General features: G+C 42.1%; 1 protein-coding gene across 2 annotated transcripts in view; it reads right to left on the reverse strand.

Moving 5' to 3' along the window:
* ERCC8 (ERCC excision repair 8, CSA ubiquitin ligase complex subunit) overlaps positions 1-23,219 on the reverse strand; it is a 73,347-nt gene that overhangs the window by 5,316 nt on the left and 44,812 nt on the right. For both annotated transcript variants that reach the window (XM_054986677.1, XM_054986679.1), the window contains one exon: positions 10,000-10,197. In XM_054986677.1, coding sequence (XP_054842652.1) covers positions 10,000-10,197 — 198 coding nt within the window. The remainder of the gene's footprint in view (positions 1-9,999; positions 10,198-23,219) is intronic.

Here is a 23,219-nt window from a genome sequence, read left to right on the forward strand (position 1 = left end):
CTTGCACTAGCATCCCCATTTGCACAAGATCAATGGTTTCCAGTGAGCCTTCTACAAACAAATGGGAGCACAAGAGGATGCATGCTCCGCAGCAAAGGATGAACGGACTTTGTTCATCACTGGATTCAAGCCAACACCAGTAGATTACGCCAAATAAAGTTTCTGCTCATTAAATTGGAGGGGCTGTGAGTTCAGGACACAATTGCTTATTATTAGTGTTACTTTGAATTTGGTGTGTTAGCAAGCAGGATGTGAAGAGAAAATGGATTATGCTTTGAAGAAGCAAAGTTTCCCAATATAGAATGGGTTTGGTACTAGATGCTAAAGAATGAAAGATACTGGGCACAATGGACTGAACTTTTTTTTAAAGGATACAAGAATAAATTAATTGCTAAAGACTAAATTGATTAAGACTAAATTAATTGATAAATTAATTTTTGAATTACAAACTTAGTGAAGAGCTATATGGGATCAAAACTTATTTGAGAATAATCTGTAGTTCAGGAAGAAATCAGACCAATTTGGAATTAATTAAGACTGATATAAGATTAATTACCTAATATGTTAAAGAGTTCACAGAAAAAAACAGTGGCTTAAGGACTTGATGACATCACAGAAAATATAATTAATGAATTGTGTTAATGATTTAATATTATATAATAAACATGAAAGGTTTAGCAATGAACTGAAACCAAATTCCTTTTTTGAATTTAGAATGTATTGCAGTTAATGCCAAATTTGAATTTAAAAAACGCAGCAGGTTTTTTTGGAGGTGGGGGAGGATTTATGTACGTGAAGACCAGAAATTTTCAGGAAAAAATTACTATTTCAATACTATGGGATTTAGGAAAAGAAACAAAAGTCAGGAACAAAAAGATGACTAAGTAGTAGCTAGTTTCACTTGCTTTTCCCTACAGGTAGAATAAAACACATTTTTCAAACATAATATGATAAATTTGAGGAAGTTAATTGACTTTTGCAGGAAGAAAAGGAAAGAAAATCCGAAACTTTACCACAAGGAAACGCACTGACTTTTGACAAGGAAATGGTGAAACAGGAAGGAAAAATTAGTATTAGAAACAGAAAATTAGAAGAAGTGTTAAATATGGCGATGAGAAATTTGAGAAGCTAGAAGGAACTCAGGGTTGCTTGAAAAATTGGAAACTTGAGAAATAAAAACAACTGACACAGATAAACTCACAATAAAACAAAATGTGTTGACAATCGAAAGATAAATGCAGGGAAATAGAGAATGAACTGGACACCAAAATGAAAGATAACGTGGCACGATTAATTAATTATTCTAAAAAATCGTAACTCAGAGGCACCTTAATTATACAATTATTAAAGATTCTTCTGCATCAGTTGTCTATTCACCTTCGAGACAAATGGGATTTTCAGGGTATAAGCTTTTGAGAGTCAAAGTATCTGAAGGAGGGAGCTTTGACTCTCAAAAGCTTATACCCTGAAAATCTTATTGGGTCTCTAAAATGCCACAGGACTCAAGACCCAAGGAATAGATATATTTAGTAAGGAATTTTATCAGGCTTAGAAAATTGGTTTAGGAAATCAGGCTCCAGAATTGGTTGCATTATGTAACTTCTGTTTAGCTATATGAACAATTCCTAAACTAAGCCAGGGTTATTCTGATTCCCACACAATAAACAAATCAATCATCATTAAATATGGACTGTAACAGCAATAGTGACAAGAATGTTAAATAGTATAATTGGTAACCAGTAGGGACTGGGCACTCTAGCCACGGGGAACAGTGACAGTGGGCCAATGGTCTAGGCTGGAGCTGCTGCAGCCACAACACGCCCCCCCCCCATGCAATGTAGATGGGTGAAAACTGGGTGGAAGCTGTGGTGAGACTGCTCCCTCTTCCTTCCATAGAAGGGGGATGAGGCCAGGCCCTCTTCTTTATTCCCATCTCCCCCTCCCTTTCCAGGGCCATTTCCCCCCTCCCAGTCCTTCCCTGTTGGTAACTACCTTCGTCAAGAACGTAAGAATCCCCCTACTGGATCAGACCAGTGGTGCATCTGGTCCAGCATCCTCCTTCACACAGTGGCCAACCAGGGCATAGAGGCTGAGGCCCTCCCCTGATGTTGCCTCCTGGCACTGGTATTCAGAGTCTTCCGGCCTCTGAATGTGGAGGTTCCCTTCAGTCACCATGGCTAGCAGCCACTGTTAGACCTATCCTCTTTGACTCTGCCTAATCCCCTTTTAAAGTTGTGGTAAAGGCTGATCTTAGCTATTAACTTACAAGCAATAAACAACACAGGGGTCTCAAATATACCTCCTTGTAAGCTTTTGGTCAGGTTAAGCACTGATACAGGGTCTTTCACTGTGACTCAAAGATAGCAAATAACATTTTCTGATTTTCTATCTTGTTATACAATCTAATATGGAAATTATGTGGGGTCTGATGTAAAGCAGCTCATACATGAACATAAGCTTGTTTCTACTTATGCAAAAATGTAGCGGGTCAGGTGGCAGTTGGGCCGCTGTGACTTACAAAAAGAATCTGGTATTCCTCCCTTCTTCTTCTGCGAACAACAACAACAGTGGACTTATATGCTGCCCTTTTGGACACTCAGAGCAGAGAACAAAGCCAGTGTTATCCCCACCATGCAGCTGGGGAGTGGGGCTGAGAGGACTGGCATATGCAAGGCCACCTGAAGAGTTCATGGCAGTAGTGGGAGTCGAATGAGCAGAGTGCTGATTTGCAACCCAGCCACTTAAACACTATGCTACAGCAGGCCACTGATGGAATCCAAGAAGGAAGGGAGACAAAGTGTTATTTGGGCCAAGGAAGCCAATGGAAAGTTCTTGATGTCTCTTCTTCCACTGTAACTAATATGCTGAATGGCTGTTGTCTGATGGACTACAATAAGGGGGATCAAGAAGTAGTCAGGCTAGGGGGGCAAATGGAAAGAACTTCTCTCCCTATTTTTCTGCTATGCTACAAAAGTTGTGCCTTTCCACCAATGCAATCACTTCTTCCCCTCAATGCTACTTGGTTCCTAACTCAGCATAAACTGATTTAAGCACCACACATTTAGGTGTCTGGCACTGGTCATACATTGAGGTAACCAACAGTGACAGAAACAAGCACAGTCAGTGCAAATGTTTTATGGAAGTGTAATGTTAAGAATTTTTAATAACATGTGGGTAGGGTTGCCAGGTCCCCTTACCCTCCCGGCGGGAGGTGGGAGACCTAGCACTTACCAGTCTGGTGCCATAGTGCTCCCAGCCTGCATGATAATGTCACTTCTGGGAAGTGATGTCATTGTGCAGGCCATGTGCTGCTCCTGGGAGCACTCCCACGCTCTGCAGGGGGCTGAATCTGGCCACTGCAGCACGTGGGAGTGCTGCTGGAGCAGTGTGACAGGCCCTGGAGTGCTTCTGCACTCCACAGTGACTCGATTTGGCCTGAATCGGGCTGGATTTAGGCCAAATTCGGCCCTACTCAGCCCACTGTGGCATGCAGGACTGTACCGCGCCACCTGGTAGCATGCCCAGGGAGGCATGTTCCCCCTCCACCATCCAGGTAAGAAAGGGCAGGGTGGCTGGGAGCGGGGGATCCTCTGTCCCCAGCGGAGGACTGGCAACCCTACACGTGAGACAGAACTTCTTGGCTCTTTCCCACAAGTCAAGATCCCATATCAGTGGCTGAAATGAAACTACAATTTTACCACAGCAGATTTGGAAGACTTACATATATATCTGTTAAGGTTTACACTCTGTTATGGAAGTGTCAGGACAAGACACCTCCGAGAAAAGGATGTTCATAACAAGTCAGTTTTCATTTCTAAATGGAACATTACAGCCATAGCAACATTGCCCTTTTTTACATCATGATTTAAAAATAATTCCAGTGGAGTCTAAATAAAACTAAGACATGGCATGCACTGACTTTTCAATTGGAGTAATTATTCAGTACAACAAAAACTTCTTCAGCACACCAAGTACACTACAATTTGTCAGAGCTCACACGAGCAACGCAGAAGCTGTGGAACAGCAGAGCCCCGTGTTTAATAGTTGGACTAGAGGCAGGGCAGGCGCACCCATTAAGGCAGGGCTGGCCCCCGCCTTGAGCACTGAGGCACCAAAGGGGGTGCCGGGGGTGGGGGTGCACACTGCGTAGCTGGTGGCGGCAGTGCTGGCGGCTGAGTGGGAGGGATGGGAAGCCGCTCGCGTGCCACCCCGGCCACCTGCCGTGCCTGGCCCACAGCTGCTGCAGCCTGCTTTCCCGCCCACCCACCCCGTGCTGCCGTCGCCACCAACACATGCCCCTGCAGGCCAGGCGTGGCAGGCATCCAGGGCAGCGTGCAGAACCTCCCCAGCCACCCACCGCACCTGACTGGGAGCACGGGCAGCCTCTGCGTGCCATCCCAGTCGCCCACTGGCCAATGGGGCCGGCTTGCTGCATGATGACGTCATCATGCAGTCCGGGGCGCACGCGCGCATAGGGGCAGCCTCGGGCACCAGAAACCCTGGCGCTGCCCCTGACTAGAGGGAATCTTGAATCAGATTTCGTATTGTGTCTCAGTGGAGAAGGAGTTGCAAAAACTGCACCTGCTCCAAGTTCCCCATCTACTCAACTAACAAATATACAGGAGCCCTTAAAAAGTTTGTTGTCACTGATTTATAGGCTCCTGTTACTTGGTGGTTCTCTGGAAAAGCAAAATGTCTTTTTTCCATTACAAATAGCCCAATTGTGTTTCACAAACAAGGTAATTTACAAGGTGCAAGCGAGTTGTTCTGATAAAGTAAGAAGTTGAAAATGTGTTGCAAAATAATTTTAATATGAGAATCATCTCGGGCAAAATATTTAATTCAACACTAGACATTTTTGCAAGGCTTGACACAGACATTTCTAATGAACAGATTTGTGACACATTAATGAATAAACTAAATGTTCTAACAGAACTTACAAAGAGCCTATTATGTTTTGAGTCAGGAACTCAAAGAGTCTGCATTCAAAGGATTTCTTAAACGTGTTTGTATGTGTGATTTCATGGTATTATATTCATCCAGGTCAGGCTACCTTTGAAAACTGTACAGAAAAGTCAGAATGCACAGCTGCAAGTTGGCTGAGGTAGTCTCTTCATGATTAAAAAAACCCCAAAAAACAAATTTGACTGCCTATTCATTTCTAGGCCTAATGAAAAGTGCGGGTTATCTTTGAACAGCCCCGAATGAGGCAAGCAGAAAAGCTGTCTAAGATAGTACAAATCAGCCCATTGGATAAAATCAGTATTGGAGGTTGTTACGATCTTTACTTTCCTTGGGGTAGATGTTTCTTTTAATCTTTCCCTTACACCCTCTGGGTAGTTTGCTGCCACCAGGAATATATTATTCCAAGATATTTTATTTAAATTTTCCCTTTTGGTAATGTTCCTAAGCGTCAGGCTCCTTCGTGGTTCTATGTGGCCCTGAGGATAGGAATGGGATATAACAATGACAGCTACTCTGGGATATAACAAAACAAAATAAATGTTTATTTTTCAAGAAGCGTATTGGTTTCATAAAAGTAGTTCTTAGTTCTTAAAGTTACTTCATTTACTCTCATTCACACAGATCTCTTCTAAGGCTTCATACACAGTTAGCCTCTTTCTCTAACTCAATATTTCTCTCACAGAAATGCTTAAACTCCTCAGGCAGCACACAGCTAGCCTCTCTTTCTCTGACTCTCATTCACAGAAATATTAAACCTGCTCAGGCAGCACACAGCTGGCCTCTCTTTCCCTGACTGAGTGTCCTTTCACAAACATGCTCAGTTCAGGTTCCACACAGGTTATATTTCTCTCATAAACACTTCAACATATTCAGGCAGCACACAGCTAGCCTGCTTTCTTCTGACTGAAACCTTTCTCTCTCTCTCCCGGTCTCAACTGCATTCACTCCGCCCACAATCGCAGTCAACCAATCATATCGCTCACTCATTCCCCTCTTTCGCCCCCACTCTTCACCTAGCTCAAACCAAGCATTTAAAGATACATGCACCCATTTCTTGAAATCATTACAGAGGTCATACTCTGTGTGCCCTCACCACTGAAAGCAAGGTGGGTGTAAGAACAGAGAGAAGGCCTTCTTCTGTGGTAGTATGTCAGTATGAATGCCCTTCCCATAGGAGTTCAGCCAGCATTTAACCAATTAAGTTACAGATGCCGAAGAGAGAACTTCTTTATTTGCTCAGATATTGTTAACTGTTGTATTAATTTAGGTGGGTAGCTGTGTTGGTCTGCAGTAGATTAGGGAACTCTGACTCTCAAAAGTTTACACTAAAAATCCTGTTGGTATCTAAGGTGCCATTGGACTCAAATCCTGCTGCTGTATTAATTTAGTGTCCTCATTTATAATTTTATTCTTAGCCTATTACTACTTATGCTTTTTGCTGCTTTACCCTTCTGCATGTTTCCATAACATGTGACTTCCGGTAAAGAGGGCAGAAAAGGCAGAAGCAACTCTGTGTTATGCATAGATTTGGACAAAAACAGAACTGATGCTACTGGGAGACAATATTTCACAAATGTATTTACTGAGGGGCATTTTTGATGGTGCCCAGATGCTACTACTTATTTTGGAATACTGATCCCATGGACTATTAAGTACATGATATAGTTGAATTTTAATAAATTGATTTGGGCCATTACCACACTACTCACCTTCAATTGGAACGCTGCAGAATGTTGTGAAAAAACCGCAGAGAATAGAGTTTTCTCACGCGAGTTTTGTGTGACATCGTGCAAAACTTGCGCGAAGAAACGCTATCTTCCAGGTTTTGTTCGCAACGTTCCATGGCGTTCCGATTGAAGGTGAGTAGTGTGGAAATGGCCCAGATGTCCAAATATGGTCTGGCAGCTTTGAGTGCTTCAGAATCTCCTCCACTTTGGGAGATTATTATTGAACCAATACAGAAACAAAACCTACAATATTCGTATATAAATATTTGAGGTTGGTTAATAAATGTGATACAAAGAGCTTTAGAGATTAATGGAATGATGGTCTGGACTAGAGATGAGCATGAACCAGGAAAAAACCAAACTGTGTGGTTCATGGTTCGTCACATTTCATGAACCACGAACTTTCACGAACCTACCCTGGTTCGCGAACTGGTTTGTTTGGTTCATGAAAACGTCACATTCAGGGCAGCAAATCGTCACATCTGGGTCAGCAGAAGGTCACTTCCGGGCCAGCAGAAGGCCACTTCTGTGTCAGCAGAAGGTCTGCAGGAAGTCCATCCCCTGTTGCCTAGGAAACTGATTGATCAGCACCAGGCTGTCTGCAGTGATGAACCAAAAAACGAACCAAACGAACCAGCCTAAAGTTCGTGGTGGTTTGTCAAAAATGGGCTCTGATGAACCGCCGGTTTGCGAACTACGAACCAGCCTGGTTCATTATGAACTTTGGTTCGTATTTCAGTTCGTGCCGATCTCTAGTCTGGACCTTCCAGTTTTCTAAAACAATGGGATAGTCTAAGCCGCATTTCTGTTGTGACTTATTCAGCAAAAAAATGTGTTTAGGGTATAACTGGACACTACAGCTTCTTTTTACTAAAGGTTTAAGCACAGTGTCTAACTGTTGGCGGTGTAATTCACATCATGCATCTCTCAAACATATACTTTGGACATGTTCAGTGATTCAGCCCTTTTGGGAGGAAGTTATTAGTCATATTAATTTTGTGTTAGAAAACTAATTTAGCTTTGAGATGTTCATGTACTGTTAAACTTGAGGATGTTCATGTACTGTTAAAGTGCCTATCGGAATCTACCTGATGGTCGACAGAAATGGACCCTCTGTGCTAAAAGTCTTATAAGTCTTTTGGTGCTACACCTCTGAAGATGCCAGCCACAGCTGCTGGCGAAACGTCAGGAACTACAATGCCAAGACCACGGCAATACAGCCCGGAAAACCCACAACAACCATCGTTCTCCGGCCGTGAAAGCCTTCGACAATACATCAAAAGTCTTATATTTCACCATTAGAAAGACTTCCTGTAAATCATTGGATTGAAGGCCTTATAAACTTATCAACATTTGAACATATCACATATAGAAAGCAATTGCGTACTGACTTATTTTTAGATATTTGGAAATATTTTATAGATACTATGTATAGATTTGCTAATAGGGTTTTTGTAGCCAGCACTGGTTTTTTTTCACTTTTGGTTTGCTTTTTATTTTCCCCCGTTTTGTGCAATAAAATGTATTTTTTAATTTAAATTTGTTTCCATAACATATTTTTATTGTATCTATCAGTATTAGACACTGCTTCAGATATTCTGACATAACATCATAGTTTGAATCTACATTAAAAATACCATTTAAAACCACAAAAACTTACAATTTAGCAGTAAAAAGAACAGCTCTAAGTGGTGGACCATATTACCCATTTCTAAAATGTTTCTATGGGTGGGAGGTGAGGGATAGCAATGGTCCAACAGATGGAAGAGGGGGGTTACAATCCCCCTCCCCAGGTGGCCGGTTGGAATGCAACTAATAGATACTTTACATAAATGTTGAAACTGCAACCACAGAAAATTTCTTTCAAGAGACTGAATTCCAAATCAGTTCAATTTCACATCCACAATCACAATGTGTAGTGACTGCCAAGCAATCATACTGGGCAGAATAAATGCCTTTGTAGGCAGGTAGTCCTCATTTGATTTATTACACATATTTTTAGCCTGTATTCCCATTTTAAAAAATGGTTCCACAAAGCATGTTACACAACAGTTTAAAACATAAAATGACTTAACCTGAAAAAATAACCAGCACTGCAATGGTGGGGTGGGGACCAGTCTCCAAGTTACAAAAAAAATGGTCAGTCAGCACATTTAAACATGATTTTAGTCTCAAATACTTTGACAAAGCAACAAGCTTCACAGCACCACCAATTTACAGCCTCAAACCCCAGCATATAGATAACATGTTGTACTTTGATTTCAACATCATGCAGACAACTGTAATTAATAGGAAGATAGGGCTGGAAAAACCTGAAAACTTAAGAGAGCTGCTTCTATTTGCATAAACCTTATGGGCTATAAGGACCAGTGGTCTGATTCACTGTAAAATACACCCCCCCCTATGTTCATACCTTTTCAAAAGGATGAAACAGATTCATGGAGAAAAGAGCCATCAGGGGGGCGACTAGAATGACAGCTGAATGGAACAGAAGCAGCTACTTTCTGATGAACTATTTGCTTAAAACAATCAATAGCAAAAGGTACTGATATGCTCTGCTTGTTAGCTTCTCAGGGGCAGGCCCCTGCTGGAGATTAAAGCAGCTTTAAAAGGAAGTTAAGACAGATCGTGGAGAAGGGGTCCATCAGTGGTACTAGTTACGTGAGTAAAGGTAACCTCTATATCCACAGGCACCTAGTTTCTGAATGCCATTCTAGGAGACCACATCAGAGGAGGGCCTCAGACTCTGTGCCCTGTTGGATGGCCCTCCACGGCAACAGGTTGGCCACTGGGTCAAATGGTATGCTGGACTAGATGGACCACTGTTCTGATTCAACAGGTTCCACTTACGTTACGTTATATTTTATGAGCTGAACTAACAAGTTAACTCCAAAATTAAGAACTACTGGAAAAGTCTGTGAAACAGATGCCACGTATGGCATCTCTAATCTAGCAGAGCTTCAATTACTCATAGTGCACTCATTATGTTTCTTATCGTCCTTATATGAATCAGGTAAACATGATAGCCCATTTTTTAAACACAAGTAAGAAGATGATGACGACAACAACTGTTCTTCATATACCACTCTTCTAGACAAATTAGTGGTCCACTCAGAGAGGTGAATAAAGTTTGAGTTATTATTATTTTCACAATCCAGCTGGGCTGAGAGAAGTGGCTTACCCAAGGCCACCTACTGAGCTCATGGCAGTCATGGGATTTGAACCAGCACAGTGCTGATTCTCAGATCAACCACTTAATCAGTGGACTCCCTAAATTGCTTACCATCACCCCAAGGAGTTCACTTACCTGAAAATGAGGCTGAAAGACACAGCAGTCGACAGAACTATAGTGGCCTCTAAGCATAGTTATTAGGTCTCCAGAGTAAATGGTATAAATAGCAATAGTGTTACTGTATGGCACAAACACAAATTCTGGACTGCAGCCACAGGAGACAGCAAATTTGAGTCCTTTTCTACTTTCATTGCATACCTTCCCATAGTTCACCTGTAATAATGCAAGATTACAAAATTAGCCAATGATGTCCTCAAACTGGCATCATCTGATATTTTAAATCCTGTAAGTTCACTCCCTGTAATATATTCCGCTGTGGGATAATAGGTGTTTTTCTCTTTGTCACAACAGCCTTCTTCCTAGTTTTAATTTTATACAGTATGACTCAGAACTATGTAGCAGTTAGCTTTTAATGTCAGAGTGGAATGCATGAATTAGGCCAAGATTTAAAGCAAACAGGCAGGAGTACAAGCCTCTTAAAAAAATACAAAAACAAAATAAAACAAAGCAGAAAAACTGAATGACAAAGTCACAAAGACGAAAACGTACCCTTAAATAATCAAATTGCTTTACAAAATTAAAAAAAATCCTCCTAATCACACCTGCCTTTAAAATGAAATCACAAACAAACATTCACATAAAAGATACATTAAACACAGATCAGGGTCATGCTTAAGTAGTCATAACATCTCAATAAATATATATTAATTAATATTTAGTTGCAAGTGGGTAGCCATGTTGGTCTGTAGTAGAAGATTTGGGTCTTAAGAACATGTCAGGAATTTCAGCACATTCCAGGACAGGAAACTAGACAGTATGTCAGCCTGTGTCAGATTGATGTGTATAGGTAAAATCCTCCATTTTCTAATCTCATTCCTAGTTTGGCAGTCATTAAGAGATACAGCACTCGATCTTTAGAGGGGACATATGGTACCTGTATTGTATATCAAGACAAAAACTCCAGAATTTTGGAATCGCAAGTGGTGTGGTGTATTTGTTAAGAGTGTTGGACTAGGAAAAAAATTTATTATTAAAGTGTTGGATTATGGTGCAGGAGACCTAATACAAAGCTTACTGGTTAACTTTCCTCAAAAAGTTGTTGTGGGCAAGGGAAAATTGTGGACACCTCTCTGAGCTCCTTGGGGGAAGAGTGGGATAAAATAAATTAAAAAGAAAATCAAAAGCTAATTTTAATCAAAGGTTTGACATTGTTGGACTCTTCCACCGCATATCATAGAATGTACCTCTTTCTGACACTGACTATGGACTTGTCTACTTTTTTCTAACTTAAGAGCAGAGATTCTACTGTTGATCTTATATTCATAGGAATATCACACTCTCTCAGGCTGCATTCAAATGTTACATTAATTGTTATCAAGAAAAAATATATGAAAATAACCTCTTCCCCAGGATTGTGCATGTGTCTTGCTCCTCCACCGTCTCATCTCATGCCAAGAACTGAGATTAACCCATGCACTTGTCCATAATGAGTAATCAGAGCATTTAACTGGAGTTAGTCCCACCCCCACCCAATAAAAAACATTCAATCCTAAAACCAGGGTTTAATCCAGGTTATTCTGGTGTGTGTGCGGGGGGAGGGGGGAGGATAAGCCATGTACATAAAAACTGTTTTTTTATAGATGCAGAGGAGTTAGCTGTGTTAGTCTGTGGTAGCAAAATCAAAAAGAGTCCAGTAGCACCTTTAAGACTAACCAATTTTATTGTAGCATAAGCTTTCGAGAATCAAGTTCTCTTCGTCATAGCTGCCTTAAGGTAACCCCCACAGTGTTTTCAAGGCAAGAGACAAACAGGGGTTTGCCATTGCCTGCCTCTGTAATAACCCTGGACTTTCCTGATGGTTGCCCATCCAAGTACTAACCAGGGCCAACCCTGCCGAGCATCCAAAGTCAGGCAAGAAAGGGCTCGCTTGGGCCATCCAGGTCAAGGAAACTCTGTTTACTTGCTATCTTTTAATTCTTGGCACAAGAAAGGAGAGGGAAATCAAGTGTGCACAGGAGCCCATGAGTAAGCCAGGTTCATCCCTATTCTTCCTTAACAATAACCATATGCAATCTCTGAATGCAGCCTACCTCCAAACTCCTCTTGGTCAGACAGCAGGCTCTGAAGCCCCCCCCCGCCCCGCAACTTCTCAGGCCTCACTATATCTGAAGCTGTAGAAGGGCCAAGGATTTATATTAAAATCATGCTATGCATGAGTAGCCCAGTTCCCATGTAAACCCCTATACACCCTGATCAAAGGTCTATTCTGCAGCTTCCTGGAATTAACTTTCTGACTATGATTAGTGATCAGGGCTTGCAGGACCGTAACTGGCCCTCCCAAATTATTTAGGGAACTCTCTTATAATGCAGGGACTTTTGGGAACCTAATCAAATACATAGCCGAAACCATCTGTTGGCCACTCTTGGAAAGCACGAGTTATATCTGCCACCCAGTTATCTCAATTACCGTCAATACTCATCTCCCTCTCCCATTATATCACGTAGCTGTATGACATATTAGTACCTCTCATGAATAAAATTTCAAATCATCCAAACTATTTGTCCAATCACCAAGAAACTCCAGATTCTCCAATGACAACCAAGACATACTTTGGATCAATGGCAGAGAGGGTCCAAACTTGCGACTGGGGACACTGATAGATGCCAAGGTAATAAGAGTGTAAAATAGGCACTCCTAACTGCAGCAAAACTAGATTCAGTCTCACCCCAGGATTGCTCTTTTGTCACTGCATTCTTAAGACTGGGACCTTTTCCCATCTGGACGTTCCCCTTGCCACATTAGACCTCGGGAATTATGTTGAAATTGTGGGATTGGGTAGTGTATGAAACTTCCTGTTCTGCTTCTCTTATCTGCTCCTCCTCCATTCCCAAGCTCTTTTCCCAGTCATAGTCTTCCCCATTCCCTGCGCTTATCCACTCCTTCCTCTATGAGCCCCACTCAAACCCTGCCACTCCTCCCTTCCCTCTCTAGGAACACTCTGCTTGTAAGAACACTGACCAAAGGTTCGGATGTTTTGGACTAGCCTGAGGGAGGACACATGTAGCACAGAGGGTCGACTTCTTCTAGGAACCAACTTATTGGCTCAATTAATGCTTATTCCACAAACACGAATGTGATTTCATAGTTCGTCCAGTTACTTGTAGCTATATGATCCCCCAAATTCAGTGTACTGCATTGCTGTATTCAGTCTGCTTACTTTCACTTCACTTTCTTCTTATTTTTATATGATAATTGAATATTAAATAGCCTTCCTCTGTCTCCGTGTAGTGGTTAAGAGCAGCAGGACTCTAATCTGGAGAAATGAGTTTGATTCCCCACTCTTCTGCTTGAAGCCAGCTGGGTGACCTTGGGTCAGTCACAGCTTTTTGGCGCTCTCTCAGCCCCGTCCACCTCACAGATAATTGTCACCAGGATAATAACAACACACTTTGTAAACCGCTCTGAGTGGGCGTTAAGTTGCCCTGAAGGGTGGTATATAAATTGAATGTTGTTGTTGTTGTTATTATTACTATGACAATAAGAAATAAGTACTGCTTCCTCAGCACTTAAATGCACCTAAACTAATCATATTGCTTCACTTTAAGCAAGTGCAATCAATCATATATTTAATTAATAAGTTAAATCTCTGTGTGGGAGTTTGAAAGTGTCCAATCGAATTAACTACTTGAGGCTCCTAAGCTTGCCTTCCTCTAGTATACATGTCTGCATTCTGTATGCTACTTTAGATAGACCTGCATGGATTACTGTAAAGAACTCTGCCTGAGGCTGCTTCCGAACAATGATCAGAAGCTTCAATTGCTTAAAATGCAGCACTGAAGTTGCTAAACAAAATTTGGATAGTAAGTAATGGACAGGACACTTCAGTGTGAATGCCAGCCAGGACAGTAGTTTTCTGTCTGTTAGGAAATCCTTGCATTGAAACATAGGAGCCATCTATCACTGTATTTGCATGAATATTCAAATACACACACCTCATCCTGATGCAAGTGCTAACATGTAAAGCATGACTCAAGCTCAGAGAGGGGTGTAGTTGCTTAACAGTTTCTTGTAAAAACATGGGATGCAAAGGATGCAAAATTTCGGGATTACTGACATGCTCTTAGGTATCTTTCATAATAACCAATAAATTGTTAATAAAAATATTCCAAACGGTTGCTCTCTTTCTCTCTCTCCTTCGTGAACATTGCTGAAGGCACTCCTAACATATGATCATCCAGTCCCAATAAGGAAGGAACCCGAAAAATTTAATTAACATTCCAGCATGTCCTTAAAAAAGGATGACAAAAAGTTACTATTTCCAATTCTTAAGTGAAAAGCAACAAGGTGTGGGAGAAAGAAAATGTGACTCTTGGGACAAGCAGAACCTCTCCTAGTTCTTGGGTAATGAGCAATTATATCAACGCATGCTGAAAAGTCTCTTTACCAACTAGGCTGAGGTGCAGATCAGGAAAGTACTATGCAAGGTAAACATATACCTAAATAAATACACCTTGATTGTTGTTCTTCTTTAAACTGATGTGAATGGATGAATGTGTCAATATTTCAAACATATGCAAGAACACCAACTAGAACCATATTAAAAGTTTGGGAGAGACCTAATCCCCACAAAAGGTTACACTGATGATCGCAAACCACCACAGCTTATTTCATCTAATTATGAAAGGTCTTGTTGATCACGTGAGCATGTTTGGAATGTGGAGGAAGGGTTATGGGGATGACCACCAAATGGCTGCCATGGGCATGGATCCAATAGCCAGATGTTGAGATCCAACCCCACCAGTCCTCTATGATGGAGGCAGCTGCTCCCTGTAAATGTGAAGGTGATGCCTCCTAGGTTCTTCAAAATCACTTCCTGACCCTAGTAGGTGGAGAAAAGCTGCAAATGTGTTTTGTTTTTGTTTGTGGAAGAAATGTTAGTTTTATTTTCATGTGTATGTGTGTGCTTTTTGTGTGGCCAAAGGGTGAGGCTGACAAGCCTAGAACCTGTTTCTTTGGCCAGTCCAATGGCTGTGACACATCTTTGGTGCTTCGGTAGCTGTTCCTTGATAGGGAGTGCGGAAAAATGGGCCCTACAAGAATCCTGTGCTATTTACTCAGTCCGTTCCTCAAGCTGCTAGAGCTCAATGAATTCACTTCTTCAATTTTATTCCACAGCTGTAGCACATCTAGGATTCCTTTTTAGTGCCCCCCCAAAAGGGTGGAAATAAGAGTTATACTGACACGGTAACCTGTAACCCAGACCCTCTATTTCTTTCTCTTAAGAGATACTTCTCCAAATTTCGTACTCCAAACTAGCATAGAAGGAGGGGAAAAAACCTTGGAAATCTTACATATTACACTTACTCCAGGTTTGTGTCTCCTTGCCCTCTCTTTGTATCTCAGCAAGCATGAGACACATTATGCTTTCCTACGTGGGCGCAGAGACAACCACACTACTTTCAGAAATAGAAAAACCTTAGTTGCGTAAGTAGTAGTTAGTTACAAAGAAGAAAAGCATATAGTTGTGCAACAATAACTGACTAATTGTGCAACAATTGAGAAAAATAAACAAAAACAGTGATCCTCTCAACTAGGTCTCAAGTATATCCCTATGACAGAAAATAGAGAAGCATACAGAATATACATTTCCAGGATTCTTGTTCAGGCTCTGTTTGGTTCTCAGCCATCTTATTTATTTAAAACATTTGTATCTTGCTTTATTCCTCAGACTGAGGTTGGCTAACAATCTAACACCAGATTTCAAGGACACAAAACTTAATCCAATTCACAAAATGTATAGTGCTTATAACCAGCCCCGGCGCCAAGGGTTACTGGCACCTGAGACCACCCTCGCTCGTGCGCACAGCGCGCGCATGAGCCCTGGACTGCGTGATGACATCATCACGCACTGATGCCGGGAGCATTGGCTGGAGCTCCACACGCTGCCCCGGCTGCCTGCTGCCCCTGGCTCATAGCTGCTGCGCCCGCCTGGGGGCATGTGGCGGTGGTGCGGGGCTGGCCGGTGGCGGTGGCAGCGCGAGGCTGGCTGGCTGCGGTGCGGCGCGCGCCTCCGCCCACGGCACCCCCTCCAGCCCTGCGGCCCCCGCCTCACCGGTGGTGCCGCCCGTGCTCATAACTAATGACCAGAATATGAAAAAATGCCCAGAATTAAACTGCACTCAAATTTAAAAGTACATTACAGAATTTAAAAGAATTATTAATTTAAAAGAATCACATGCGTAAAAATCACACAATGAAAACAAAAAATTGAACCCTCACAAAAATAAAAAACAGCAGCCATATCTGCTGAAACATTTTACTCTCTCTCCTCTGTTAATGTAGCAAATCATGGCACCTTCCCATACATTTGGATACGCTATTCCAAAAGACTTAAGCCACCAAAGGAAAAGCCTGTTACCCAGCTACTGCTGTATGGACCACCCAGGGCACTATAAGGAGAAGACAGTCTGAAGAATACAGCGGGCACATGCAAGTATACAGGAGAAGTGCTTCAGGGCCTTAGGCAGTGAAGGGCTTTAAAGGTGATACCCTTAACAGGCTTTGAATTGGACCCAAAATCAAATAGGTAACTAGCTCACTTAATGCAGCACAGGTGTTTTATGTTCCTAGCAGCTGATTCCAAACAGGAATTCTGCTGGCACATCTTGTAGCAGTTGAAATCCCCAAGTTGTTTTAAAAGGCAGTCCCACTTACAATGCAGTTCAGTAGTCCAATCAGGAGGTTATGATAGCAGGGATCAATGTAGCTCGGTTAACAAAGTCTAAATAAGGGGCCAGCACACTAGCTAGATGTAATTGAAAGAAGCCTCTCCCAGCAAAAATGCCAACCTGTTTTTCCTTTGACAAGGCTGGGTCCAGGAGCTCCCCCAGGTTTTTAACTTGGCCTACTAAAGACAGCTTTAACTGCTTGTTAAGTCTTGTAAATCACGACCAGCAACAAATTCTGCCTTCAAAAGCAGCATTGCTTCCGTCTTGCCTGGTTTAAACATCAGTTTGTTTAGCCTTAACTACAGGATCAAGACACTGGCCCAGGGCCTTCACTGCTGTTTCCAGAAGCTTGAATAATGACACATAAAGCTGGCCATTGTCAGCATATTGATGACACAGCTCCTGATTCTCCAGAATGCATAGAACCTTAGGGATACCCCACAAGACCGGTCCAAACTAGCTCATGCTGCCTCTCCTATGGCAGAAATTTGTTTCCTATCAGAAAGAAAAGAGTAAATTCCTTTTTACCCAAACACTGACTGCAGGGGATCCACCAAAATTGCACGGTCGACTGTATCAAATGTTGCAGAAACCATTGTAGCTGGAGATCATCAACCAAGGCCAATAATGGTGTTTAAGCCCCCAATTCAGACCTAAAGCCAGACCAACAGAGGTTAAGGGCAAGTATTTTATCCAGAAATGTTGGCAGTTGCTTTGCCACAACCTGTTGTGAGGCACATCTCTCACTAGTGCGCCAGCCGACCCTCTGCTTGTTGCTGTGAGTGGGTTTCCTCATGCCTCATATGGAATGGGGTTGCACCACCCTTTTCCTTCTCCTGCCTGGAGAAGACAGCCTCTCTAGATCTGTCACCCAAGCACACTATGCTCGGCCTTCATAGAAATTCACTTATACAGGAGTTTCCTTGTCTCACCCCCATGCCTCCCTGAATGGCCCTCTCCTTGGCCTATCAGCTGAAAGTGCTGTGTCAGCCTTTTATCCCTTCTGGCTCCTCCCCTTTCAGCTCATCCAGGGCTGGTTTGCCTGTCCACTCCCTGATTGGGCCTGCTCAGGCCCCACTCCTGGCTTGCCAACTGTCCTGGGGCCTGTTCCTTCTAGTATCAAGCAGCTGGGGACTTCCTGCTCACCAGACTGTTCCTGTACAATGCCTGGTGTCTTCCTTGAGAGGAGGCAAGACTACTCTGGATCCACCCATTTTCCCCAAAAGAATATTCAACTTTTCCCAGAAAGATTTTAATCGCCAGGATGGGTAAGGATCCACTATGCCTCAAGTGACCTTCACAACCCCAAGCAGCCTGTTGTCATCAGTCAAGGAGACTAACCTGAACCTATCCACAAAACACCAACAAGAGGTTGCCACCAATACTTCTTGCTCTGGATCTTCCCTCATAATGGCATCTAAATTTGACAGGATGAGACAGATGTTATTGGCAAAGAGTCAAAATCACAGCTCGTCTCAAAATCTGAGTTCAAAGTATTAACAGATAACATTAGGTCCCAAACCACCTGAAATAATTTTTCTGGACAAGATGCAGCCAATGTAATAGTAGTGGAAAAGAAAGCCTTCTCTGCCACTGTCATCGCACCTCATAGTTCCTCACAGGACTTTACAGGATGTTCTGCCTGATTTGACAATGGGTTCTCCCCAAGTTCTTCATAGATCCCAGCTCATGGCGGGAGGGAGAGGTGCCAAAGAGAAACTCTCAATAACACCCTGCAAATCACCATTCCAGGCTGGTACTAGGGCTGCTACAAAGTCACTGCCTTGTCTCTCAAAAGTCCTCTGGGCTATTTGGCAACCAATCCAGCCCATCAGCTTTATCTGCTGATGGCTGGCCAGACTCTGCCCCAAATAATCTGTCCAGGGCTTTGGAGGCCAAGACTAGGTGGTTAAAACAGAGATGATTGAAGCTGAACCCTGTGAAGACAGAGGCCCTGCATCTGGACTGTGGGTTATCAGGTTTGGGGATCTGGCTACCAGCCCTCAGCAGGGCACCTTTTGAGCCGACGCCGATGGTAAGGAGTCTGGGCGTAATCCTGGATGCCTCCTTGTCCCAGGTTACGGCAGCTGCCAGGTCTGCATTCTTTTATTTTCATCAGGCCAAGTAACTCGCCCCCTACTTGTTGACCTGTGATCTAGTGACAGTGATCTATGCAACGGTCATCTCCAGGTTGGATTACTGTAACTCGCTCTACTCACCCTTGTGTCTGCTCCGGAAGTTACAACTGGTCCAGAATGTGGCGGCACATGCCTTGACCAGAACTCTGTTCCAGCCACATATTACACCTGTCCTGCGCCAGCTGCACTGGTTCCCAGTGGAGTTCTGGGTCAGGTTCAAGGTTTTAGTCTTGACCTTTAAGGTCCTTAGCGGACAGGGACCAACATACCTAAGGGACCGTCTCTTGCCCTATATTCCCCAGAGGCTGCTCCGATCAGCAGACAAACAACTACTGGTGATCTCTGGCCCCAAGGAGGGGTTCACCTTGTTGCAACCAGGGCCAGGGCTCTTGCAGTCCTGCACCTACCTGGTGGAACTCTCTGTCTGTGGAGGGCCGCTATCAACAAGGCCTGCTATCATTTTGCTGGGCCTGTAAGATGGAGATGTTCCACCAGCCTTATGGGGGGTTGAGGCAGACGAATCATCCAACCGGTACCTCCCAGCAGGGGGAGGGATATGTGCCCAGCCCTACACTGACTGAATCTTAGCCACCATGCCCTGTGGTCTTAAGGTGCTGAGATGCAGAGTGCAATAAAAGCTACCTTTTGTGTTTAATGCTGTATTTACATGATTGCAACCAATGTTTAATTGTTTTTATGTATTTATGTTGTTAATCTGCTCTGAGCCCCCTTGCGGGGAGACCAGACTATAAATTAAATTAATTAAATAAATAAAATAAATAAATTACTGCAACCTTTGCCCTTAGGAAGTACTGAGCTGATCATGACACAGGCTGTAAAACCACCCCTCTCACCCGATCACTCCTGAAGCAAAAAAAAAAATTATCACATTATCCTTTTATGTGTTGTGCCCAACACAGCCTGGAACTGTCCCATGGTTACCATGAAGTCCTGAGGGGAAACAGACAAAGCTACAGCATGGATATGGAAACTTGTTAGCAGCACTATGAGGATTGGGGCTGCAACATCACCTCTCAGCAGGGTGGTAGAAGCCTTCATTACCTGTGTGCAGCTTCAGACAAGGGCCTTTTGTTTTTCTGGCTAACTCCATCAACTTATATATTGATATCTGACTATTTAATCAAACTGAAAGCTATTCAAACAAAAAACTTCTACAGACTTTTGACTATGTGTTTAATTTAGCTTCTGAGAATTCTCAGAATATAAATTCACCAATCAGATATGGAGCTAACAAGGAACGAAAGTGATGAGGTACCCTAGTGACCTCTGTGAACACAAGTGAAATTCTACTGAAGCAGAAAATTTTGGCAGCTTACAATGTCAAAAACTGAAATCCATCCAAAAAAACCCAAGTAAAATATTCAGGTTACTTAACAACAAACTTATCTGCCATCAACAGACTAATCCACAGGATAGGGAGGAAGACAGCTGGCAGTAACAGCTCTGCCCTTGACAGTCGCACTGTCATCCCAGGCACAGCCATGTCACAACATAACGTACACTGTTCCTTGGGTGGGCTCAAATAAACGCATCAACGGTTTTCAGTACTTTCAAGTTTTTTCCCCTTGATATTTAAATAGCGAAAGGGAAGTATATGTTAAGTTATCTTTAAGTTTTTACAAGTTGCTGAGTGGCAAACCCCCACCCTAACTTTCCAGCTGCAGCAATGCAAGCCCCTCCTTTCTCCTCCACGACGACAGCAGACAGCCAGAACAAGCCTTTTGGGTCACTGGCCGGGCTGTGCTCCCTTGGGGATGGCACCAGCTTGCCCTTGCTTGGGCAAGAGTGAGGCTGGCCTTGCACCGCCACAGTGCAACCAAGGCAGGTTTGCAAGGGATGGAGCAGCAGGCAAGCTGCAGGGACGGCTCCTGAGGAAAGAAGCAACACAGCCAAGCATCTGGTGGGGCAGGGCTGGCCTCTGAAGTAGGAAGCAGCCCTGCAGACAGTTGGTGGGGAAAGGCATCTGGCATAATACCAGCTGGATGGGGGCAGGAGGAACTCAGTTCCACCACCTCTTTTCCCAGAAAAAAGCCCTGGTCTTTCCAAAGAAGTAACAGACGGTGTGTGTTTGTGTGCTGGAAGGGAAGATTGTGCATGTAGAAACAAGAAGTTTGCTTCCAGACTGCTCTACATTAAATACAAATGCTACTCAGCAATCTTTAGAGGATTTATATCCTTTACTCTCTGCCATTTCCTGTGGCAACTCTTATGCTTTGATGCAAGGACTTTGAAATTTGATTGTGATATTTTACAATGGTACAATGTGGAGCAGTGGATTGTATCTTTTCATCTAAAAAGGCAGACCCATTAAGACCACTTGTAAAACACAAGCTGCCACTGAAGACAAGGAGCAGCTCGTTTCTCCTGCAAATTTTCTGATCAGGAGGAGCGAAATGGTTCCCAAAGCTCGCTGAGGTCCAAATATTTTACTAGCATTCTAAACAGCTTGGACCAAATGTGCATGTGAGAAAGAATTCTGCAACCAATCCCCTTTCATGAAAAAGCGAAGTATTATGAGAATGATAAAGAAGGTAAGTAGGAGATGGAATAAGGAAGAGGAAAGGACAGTTTCCTAAGTATGAAGCACAAGCTAAGAAGGATTTTGAGAAGCCAGATTTGACCCCCAAGAGGAGACAGAAAAGTTTGAGAATCAAGGAGATGCTGAGAAACAAAGGAGTGGAACTCTGAATTTCCATTTTTCCTCTTACATTTTAAAAATTTATTTCAAATAATCAACTCAAACAAACACATAAAGCATGAATTACATTATACAGTCATCTAAACCGTATCTATACAATCACCCACTACTTCAATTATCAATAATCATCTAGGTCATATATAAAACTAAACATAACATTTAGATCCTATAAGAAAAACATAATAAATAAACTATCATTTAAATCATATTATCATCAATTAAACTATATATCTGTATAAAACTTGCTTCTATAGATTCTTTGTTTCACTTCTATTTAGATATCTTTCCATCTGTCTTCATATTATTCTTAATTTTCAACTACATAATCAAAGATACTTTTGTTTTACTTGGAATTCTGAGACTATATGTAAGATGTTAATTTTGCCATTGACGCATATTCGTATAGCTTATTCTTCCATTCTATCAAATCTGGACATCGTTCTGCCTTCTATTTTACTGAGAATACTACTCTTCCTGCAGTCACCATATATTTAAATAGTTCACTGTGTAATTTTGTAATATTACTTTGTAAAATATTTGATAACATTTTTGGGGTTCATTACAAACTTAAACATTAATATCTTTTGCATTTCTTCATGTATTTCTATCCAATATTTCCTTGTTTTCTTGCATATCCACCACATACGAGCCAGTCTGGTGTAGTGAGACCCAGTTTGGTGTAACAGTTAAGAGCGCGGGACTCTAATCTGGAGAATTAGAGCTGGGTGACCTTGGATCATTCACAGCTTCTAGGAGCTCTCTCAGCCCCACCCACCTCACAGGGTGTTTGTTGTGGGGATAATAACAACATATTTTGTAAACCATTCCAAGTGGGTGTTAAGTTGTCCTGAAGGGCAATATATAAATCAAATGTTGTTGTTGTTGTTATTACATATAATAAAATGTGTTTTGCCATTTCCAGCACTTTCTATTACAGTTTTTGTTAGCTTTTACAACATCCTTGGGAGTAATATACCGTCTAAAGAATATTTTATACTAATTCCCTCTTAAGATTTGACATTCTGTAAATCTGATTACTTTGGTCCATAAATTTTCCCACTGGCTCATACAATTTTCTCCAAAGTTTTGCATCCATTTTATCATACAATTTTTATTTGCTCTGATTCTGTATCATATTGCAATAATATTTTATATACTATTTCTAATAGGTGTTTTGACTCTCCCATGATTAATTATTCAAAAACCATTTTCTCTCTTAACTGGCCTCCTTCTTTGATTATTTTTTCTTTGAACTTAGACACCATTTGATAATAGAACAGCCATGGAATGTTTTTTACTTCAGCTTGAATTTCATGTTATGTTTTTATTTTCCTTTGTTTATCTGTCATATAGTCATCATTTATATCATCAATTTTATTTCTTATAGTAATATCACTATAGGCATTAATTGGAGATGTCAAAGGAGAAATTGGCGGACTTACTCTATTTCTGCATTGAAACCATATTCTTACTAGTCCATCCTTTAAAATATGAGTGCCGTCTTGTCTTTGAATATTTTTTAAAGATTTCTTAATCCTTAAATAGTTATGAATTCCTTCTTTAGTATCAATTATCTCCAATTTAATATTTCTTCTATTTGGGTTTATAATCCAATCTGATATCTAAGCTAATGCAACTGCTTGGCGATA

Source organism: Eublepharis macularius, chromosome 8 (assembly GCF_028583425.1).
Source record: "Eublepharis macularius isolate TG4126 chromosome 8, MPM_Emac_v1.0, whole genome shotgun sequence".
NCBI lineage: Eukaryota > Metazoa > Chordata > Lepidosauria > Squamata > Eublepharidae > Eublepharis > Eublepharis macularius.